This window comes from Oenanthe melanoleuca, unplaced genomic scaffold (assembly GCF_029582105.1).
Source record: "Oenanthe melanoleuca isolate GR-GAL-2019-014 unplaced genomic scaffold, OMel1.0 S001, whole genome shotgun sequence".
In the NCBI taxonomy this organism is placed as follows: domain Eukaryota; kingdom Metazoa; phylum Chordata; class Aves; order Passeriformes; family Muscicapidae; genus Oenanthe; species Oenanthe melanoleuca.
In genome coordinates this window covers 2,886,662-2,894,769 of record NW_026612650.1, presented here as the reverse complement: position 1 = coordinate 2,894,769, position 8,108 = coordinate 2,886,662, and the positions used below count along the sequence as shown (strand labels likewise).

The 8,108-nt window shown below is 54.1% G+C and overlaps 1 protein-coding gene across 1 annotated transcript; it reads left to right on the top strand.

The window, feature by feature from the left end:
- The first annotated feature begins 5,439 nt into the window (after positions 1-5,439).
- On the top strand, positions 5,440-6,204 carry LOC130265968 (olfactory receptor 14J1-like). Its single transcript, XM_056515311.1, has one exon. It carries the CDS (start codon positions 5,440-5,442, stop codon positions 6,202-6,204), a length of 765 nt encoding a protein of 254 aa, XP_056371286.1.
- Positions 6,205-8,108: the final 1,904 nt, after the last annotated feature.

Sequence of the window (8,108 nt, the reverse complement as noted above, 5' to 3'; positions counted from 1 at the left end):
GCTCCTCATAGACTTCTTGGAGGAGAGAATGGGAGGTCATGATTGCACAAAATCTTCTCAGCGACCGAGAGAGAAATAGAAAAAGGAAAATACATTAAAATCTGAAGCACCTAGAGGCATTGAGCCTCACTGAGTGTTGTTCCTGACAAAGGCTCTCAAGATACTAATTAAAGCAGATAATTGGAGGCCATGATTGCACAAAGTTCTCAGAGACTCCAAGGCAAAAGCAAAACCCAAAGTCCTTTGAATAACCTGCAGTCCCTGGGAGCATGAAGGAGCCCCCAGGGCCATTCCTGACCAAGGCTCCCCAGGGACTGGTCCCAGCAGATCCCTGAGGCCACTGGGATGTGGGGAGATGCTGAGGGCAGCACAAGGGGTGACAGTGCCCAGCCTTGCTGGGGCTGTGCCAGGAGGCCCCAGTGCCTCAGGACAAGGTGTCTCCTCCCAGCCCTTGGTGGCACAGACCCTGCTGTGCCCCAGGGCACCAAGATTTGGCTTCTGCTTTTCCCCTCCTGTTACCACTCTCTCCAGTTCCCTGGAGGAACTGGGGACACTTTCTCAGTTGTGTCCCCCCAGTGGCATCCATTAAAACTTCAAGAATCTTTAGAGTTTGATTCTGACTTGGAGTTCTTGAGAGGTTTCTTCAGCTCCCTCTTGATGACTGATGTTCAGGGCCTCAGCACCAAAACCCCCAAGAGGGTCATTAAAGTCCTTGTGCTGTGTCTGTGCTGCTGAGCTGGGCTGGGCTCCTGGCACAGAGGCAGTTCCTGGCAAGGGCAGCACTGCAGAGAGACAGCTCTGCTCAGCAGCAGCTCCTGTGCACAGCCCAGCAGGGCTGGGGCACTGCCTGCAGCCACCCCGGGCACAGCACAGAGCTACAGAGGGGTTAAACTCAGCCTGGGCTGGGAGCATAGAGCAGAGCTCACTGAGGGCTCACTAGAGCAGAAATCCTCACAGTGTTTCAAACAGCCGCTCTGTGGCTGTGGGAAGATAAGCTGCAATTGCTGCAGGGATCTCCTGGAGCTGGCACATCCCATAGCTTTCAGGACCCTCCAGGAGGAGTCTCAGAGCTGCTGCAGTGCAGGGGATGTGGCTCTAGGGCAGGGCTGGGTTTCCCTGCTGCAGCACCCGAGGCACAGCCCCAGGCAGCTCCCTGTGTTCAGGCTCTGCTGCAGGGCTGAGCAGCCGGGGCTGCAGCCAGGGGTGCCCGAGGCTGTCCTGCAGAGCAGGGTCCTGCAACCCAGGGCGCTGTGCTGGGGCAGGGACTCTGCTGCCTGCCAGGGACAGCTCTCAGCCAGCCCGGGCAGCTGCTCCCAGAGCTGGGGGAGAAGCTGTGGGGGCAAGGAGCAACCCTGAGCAGGGCAGGTGTGTCGCTACCCGCGATGTATTTCGCAGAAATAACGACACGGACTCCTTTAGCTAGGTGGCTCAAGAAGCGGTTTATTGAACTGCGGACCACATTCTTATAGTGTGTTCCGCAAACTACAACAGAACAGCAGTCTATTGGATAATCGAAGAAAACAACACTTTCTCACAAACCGTGAGAACTGTTTATCATCGAAGCACAGGTGTAGATCTTGTTATTAATTCCTTTTTATTTTTCCCCAGCGTTATCACCCTGGGAAAGGCTCAGGCTGGAAATGAGAAACTGTCTCAGCCTGGGAAAAACCTCCTCTGCATGAGAGAGAAACTGTCTCAGCCTGGGAGCTTCCCTGCCTGAGAAATGTTTCAAGCCCTAGCCATTTTGAGCCTGAGGCTTCAATGGCGTCCACAAGTCCCCCTTATATTTTTTTTAAAAAAAGAAAAGAAAAGAAGTGCTTGTAGTCCTCCATGGGGGCCCTACGTGGAGGAGAACAAACACCACTCTGGAGATCTGTGGATGCCTGAAGCACTCAGGGAAATCCTCACACCTGGTGCTTTTTGAAAAACTCAGTGCTAACATTGATAGCAAAACCCATCACCATTTTCCAAACTTATTATTTCTTAATATATTTCAAAAGAGCTTATTTAACAATGTCCCAAAGCTAAAACATTTCCAAAGAACAGGAAAATTCATCCTCTGCTTGTGGAGGGGCCATCTGGCTGGTGATCAGTCTGTTGGTCAGCATTTGAAGGCTGTGCCTCGGCTGCATCCTGTCTCTGATGTCGCAGGTCTGGACGGACACACCTTGCGGGCAGCCAGCGTACCCCGTTATTTGTTGAGACGCAAGCATACCCACGACCCCAAACGATGAGTTCGTGTGGGCCTTCCCACTTGTTAGTGGTCAAGTCCCGTATAAAAACCTTCGCTCGAGGCATGCGTGTCCCATCTGCAGCCTGTAATGAAGTGAAATGATTCACAATAACAGGATTATTGGAATCTTGTGGCACAGTGAGATGATTAATAGTATACAAGGCTTTCTCCAAGCGGCTGTGTGGTGTTTCACCAGCCATTCCCCTTTTTTGTTTTTCAAGAACACGCTTCCATGCGCACACCCCAGGCTGCCAACACATCCCGTCCCCAGAGGTTGATAGGGGCTGCAGTGATGTAGGGTCGGACTGTAGCCGTCTGCCCTTCCATATTTCTGATCAACACAGGCCTTTGACTGATAAAAGTCTGTGTTGTGCCTCCCAAGCCTGCAATGGCTTGGCCATGAGGGGCCAGGGGCCATGTGGGAGGCCAGGCAGAAAGAGAAATCACCGTTACATCTGCCCCGGTATCAATCAAACCTCTGAGTTGAACCTGAGATGGGGTGGTACCTGAGAGGGTCAAAGTGCACATCATCTGTGGATGCTGATCGGAGATATTCATTGTCCAAAAGACTTGTGGCGGTCCTGTGGATCCGAAACCACCGTCTTTGCGATCTCGTTGATCTGCCCTGAGAACAGATGAATGAAAAGGCACAAGTTGAGCAATTCGAGTTCCTGCCGGAATAGTGACAGGGGGAGAACGCGTAGAAACCATGGCAGAAATTTGACCCGTGAAATCAGCATCAATGACTCCAGGGTGAACAAAGATTCCCTGAAGAGTGGCACTAGACCTTCCTATGAGTAGTGCACTCAGCCCCTGGCCCAGAGGCCCAGTGGCATTCAGAGGAACCTTGTGTACCCTCTCAGAGTCTAAGATGACTGTGTCTGCGGTGTATACATCCACGCCGGCTGAGCCACGGGTGCTGGCTGCATGTTGCCTGAGGAAACCTGTGTCATTGACAGATTCTGGGGTACTGCTTGTATCTGCGCGCTGTACCCCGCAGCGCTCGTCTTTTCGTTTCCCTGGCTAAAAAAAGGTTTCTTTGATTTGCATTGGTTTGCATAATGACCTGGCTTTTTGCATTTTGCACACAAAAAGGTAGGCCTATTAGCTTGCTCCTGATTTGGCTTCTTGCCAGGTTTTTTCTGTTTCTGATATCCACCCCTTGGCATCTTTTGATGATGCCATATAGCAGCTGCTAAAGTAGAGATCTGATGATCTATAGTTCCTACCTTAGCACATGCCTGCACCATATCCGTCAGTGAAGGATCCCCTGGCAAGGCCTGTATAATCTTTGCACAATCTGCATTTGCATTGTCTCTGGCTAGCTGTTTACACAACAACTGCCTGAGAACATCATCCTCAACCTGCTTTTCCAGGGCTGCTGCCACCTTCTCAACAAATTGCAAAAATGGCTCAGTGGGACCCTGAGTAATTTTCACATATCTCGGCTTAGGAGCTGCAGCCTCTATTGTTTTTACAATTGCTGCAAAACCTACTTTTTGACATTGTTCAAGAATCAGAGGGTCCCAGGTGGCCTGCAGGTCAGGGCTGGCAAAGCGAAATTGACCCAGCAAAACTTCCCGACCCACAGCATGCCTGGGATCCTCCCGAGACCGTCCTATATTATCTGCAGCAGCCCTGTCAGCCATCTGCGTCCAGGTACCTTCAAACACTCTGAACTGCACAGGCTGAAACAGCACCTGGGCTATATGTCTAATATCATAGGGTGCTAGTAAATCTGTATTCAGCACTCTAAGAATTTGCATGACCTGAGTAGAACCAAGCCCATATCGTGCTACTTTATCTTGCAAATCCTGCACCACCCGCCAGGCAATTGGATCGTGTCTGTCCTGTTGCCCTGTCTGTGGAACTCCTTTGAAAACAGGAAAAACCTGAGCCCCTCCCATCCCGTGGGCATCCTCGTCACTGCTCTGTGACAACTCGTCCCCCGGGACCGGAGGGAGCTCCGCAGGGTCATCCTAGAAATTTCCCTTCATTCGAAGAGCCACACTCCTCGGCATTCCCACCTTCTCTAAAAGATCCCAATCCCCCTTTTGCAATGCTCCCATCCTGACCGTCTCCCAAAACCCGTGGGGATTTCTGCCAAGCAGCCTGCTGGTCGATACGAGACCACGCCTCCGGCGGAGGGGGTGCAGGTCGCCGGCATCCACGGCGCCGGACCGGAGCGATGGCGGCGATCCGTGCCGGCCGGGAGACATCACGGGAGCCGCTGGCATTGCTGAAGACGCAGGAACGGTGGCACCGGCCGTCGTCAGCGCGGCAGGACGCGGCCGTACAGACGAGGGGGGGGTAACATCGTCCCGAAACGATCGGCGGGGGAACCCGGAACTTCCGGGATCGCGGAACTGAATGACGAACGCCACTCATGGGGCGGCACTGCCGCCCGCGCAGCCGGCGGTGTCTGCTGCCCTGTCCCTGGGGGCGTGCCCCGTACACAGGAGTGTGACTGTACTCTGATTGCAGCCAAAGGTGCAAACCCAGGGCAGTTGGGAACAAGTCCATCCAGACCCTCACCTTGCCCTGAGCCACAGGGAATCCTTTGCCTCTCACATTTCTCAGTGGAAAACTGTGAGTGCAGCAGAAATGCTGTGGATTTGGGTCCTCATAGAATCAAGAATGATGTGTGGGCAGGAAAATAATAGCTAAAATTCCTTCCTGGTCTCCATGCCCTTTAGAAGTGGGAATGCAGAAGCAGCAGCCTTTTAGAAGGGATTCCATTGAGGAATCCTGAATATACAGTCTTGTCCCTCTGCCACACAGCCACAAACCCACGGTGGCAGGGCAGGGATGGCTCCTAGAGAGCCCCCTGCACAGGCCTGGCTTGTCCTGCAGCTCTCAGAAAGCACAACTGGAGCTCAGTCAGGGACTGGGAGAAAGTTTCCCAGAGCAGAAACAAGGGAGGGTGAGTTTCAGCAGGACAGCATACAGAGAATTGACCAGGACTGGCTCAAAGCAGCCTCTGCTGACTTGTCACTGTCCTTTATCCATGAACAGGTCCCCATATTCGGCCAGAGCAAATGTCCAACAGCAGCTCCATCAGCCACTTCCTCCTGCTGCCATTGGCAGAAAAGCGGCAGCTGCAGCTCCTGCACTTCTGCCTCTTCCTGGGCACCTCCCTGGCTGCCCTCCTGGGCAATGGCCTCATCATCAGCGCCGTAGCCTGCGGCCACCACCTGCACACCCCCATGTTCTTTTTCCTGCTCAACCTGGCCCTCACTGACCTGGGCTGCATCTGCACCACTGTCCCCAAAGCCATGCACAATTCCCTCTGGGACATCAGGACCATCTCCTACTCAGGATGTGTTGCACAACTATTGACTTTTGCTTTTTTCATTTCAGCAGAATATTCCCTTCTGACTGTGATGTGCTACGACCGCTACGTGTCCATCTGCAAACCCCTGCACTACGGGACCCTCCTGGGCAGCAGAGCTTGTGCCCACATGGCAGCAGCTGCCTGGGCCATTGGCTTTCTCACTGCTCTGCTGCACACAGCCAATACATTTTCCCTGCCCCTGTGCCAGGGCAATGCCCTGGGCCAGTTCTTCTGTGAAATCCCCCAGATCATCAAGCTTTCCTGCTCACACTCCTACCTCAGGAAATTTGGGGCTTCTGCTTTTACTACCTCCTTAGCACTTGGTTGTTTTGTATTCATTATTTTCTCCTATGTGCAGATCTTTAGGGCCGTGCTGAGAATCCCCTCTGAGCAGGGACGGCACAAAGCCTTTTCCACCTGCCTCCCTCACCTTGCTGTGGTCTCTCTGTTTATCAGTGCTGGGTCATTTGCCTTCCTGAAGCCCCCCTCCATCTCTTCCCCATCCCTGGATCTATCCCTGTCAGTTCTGTACTCAGTGGTGCCTCCAGCCCTGAATCCCCTCATCTACAGCCTGAGGAACCAGGAGCTTAATGCTGCTGTGTGGAAACTGATCACTGGATGTTTTCAGAAAAAGTGAAATACTGGCCCATTTCTTCAAATGACTTGTAATAAAAGCCATCTCTGATTGTTTCAGGTGGGCTTGTGTGTTGGCTTGCTCTTTCATTTCATTTGCATTATTTTTATAATTTTGCCCACTAAGAAACACCATAATTTGTGCCCTTTCTCATTTTACATTTGTCAACCTTCACTATGACACAGTCCATGTCAATGAGGAGCTGTGCTTATGGTAGTTTTTAAGAAAAAAAAGTATCTCTCTCCCAGCAAAGTTTTCTCCAGAGATCTCCTTTCTGTTCCCTTCTCTGGAGCTGCAGCAGCAATGTCTGTGTGCAGAGCTGGACAGATCATTGCTGGCACAGCAGCTGTGCCCAGCAGCAGCAGCACTTAGTGTTGCCAGTGCTGCTCCCGTGCCACTGCCCCGCTGCCCTCCTGCCCCTCGTGTTGCTGCAGGGCCTGAGTGCTCTCGGGGCCGGGCACAGCCCTGGGGGTGGCAGTGCCGGGGCTGCAGCAGGGACAGGCCATGGGCACTGCTAGGGCAGTGCTGATGCCTCAGGGCAGGGCCTGGGGGCTCCAGGCTCCTTGGCCAGGCTCTCTCCACAACACTTGGCCAGGCCAATGCTGAGCAGAGAAAACCCCCCTGAGCAGCCCCAGGCTGGCTGTGGGCAGGCTGGGGGCAAACAGCATGGCTGGTTCTCTGCAAGGTCCCTGCAACGGACAGACCCTGGCAAGGAGCAGCAGAGCAGGGGCTGATCCACCCCCACTGCACTGGACAGCCCAGGGCAGCGTCCCAGAGCGTCCTCATGCACCTGCCAACAACATCCCCCTCTGCAGCCCTGGCCTCTCCCCCAGCTCACACAGGTGCCGCATCCTTGCAGGCACAGAAACGGCAGCACTGGCTCACGAGCCCCTGTTTGCACTGCACAGAGCAGTTGTCAGCACCCCCATGGTGCTGCTGTGGGGAGATGGAGCTGAGTGAGCACAAATGCCATCAGCCCCTGGGGCCAGCAAGGGCTGGGGCACGGGAGGGAAACCACTCAGGTTTGTCGTGGCCTCTGAATTTAGCCATAAGGTTTGTTCCCAAGAGCTGTGAGTTTCCTGTCCCAGTGCAGACATTGTTCCTGAGAGCCAGGGCTGCCTGGCAGCCACTCCCAAATTGCCCTGAGCATTTCCTTTGCTTCACCTTTCCTTTCTTTCCTCTCTCCCGATCCAGATTTCTTCCTCTTGCCAATCTCTGTCCCTTCCCCTGCAAACAGCCAATCCCTGTTTGCCCTTCCCTCTCTGGCCCTACTCCCATTTCAGTTCCTGAGCTGGCACCATGGGAACGTCCCTTGGGGAGCAGGATCATCCTACAAGTGCTGCACGAATTGTCTGCAGGGTCCTGCAGTGCCTCGTGCTGCTCCCTTGCCAGAGGCACCAGAGGCCAGGGGGGCACATCTGGGCTGCTGTGTCTGGGTGTGGGGCTCCCTGTTCTGGGCAGTGAGGAGGGGCTGGAGAGGCTCTGTAGGACTGACAGGATGGGCTTTGGGGCTGTGTGGAGAAGCTGAGGGACCTGGGCTGCTGGACCTTCTGAACAGGAGGCCCAGGGCTCATCCTGCAACTGCTCCAGGGGTGGTTTCAGAGAATCAGAGAATCAGCCAGGCTGGAAAAGGCCTTAGAGATCATCAAGTCCAACCTGTGGCCGGACACCACCTAGTCTCCCTGAGCCTCTTCATCTCCAGGATAAACAGCCCACCTCCCTCAGGGCTCCTCACAAGACTTGTGTTCCAGACCCCTCACCAGCCTTGTTGCCATTCTCTGGACACGCTCCAGCCCCTCCATGTCCTTCCTGAATTGGGGGACTCAGAACTGGACACAGATCTTGAGGTGCTGCCCAACCAGTGCCGAGTACTGGGGTATAATCACTGCCCTGGTCCTGCTGGCCAG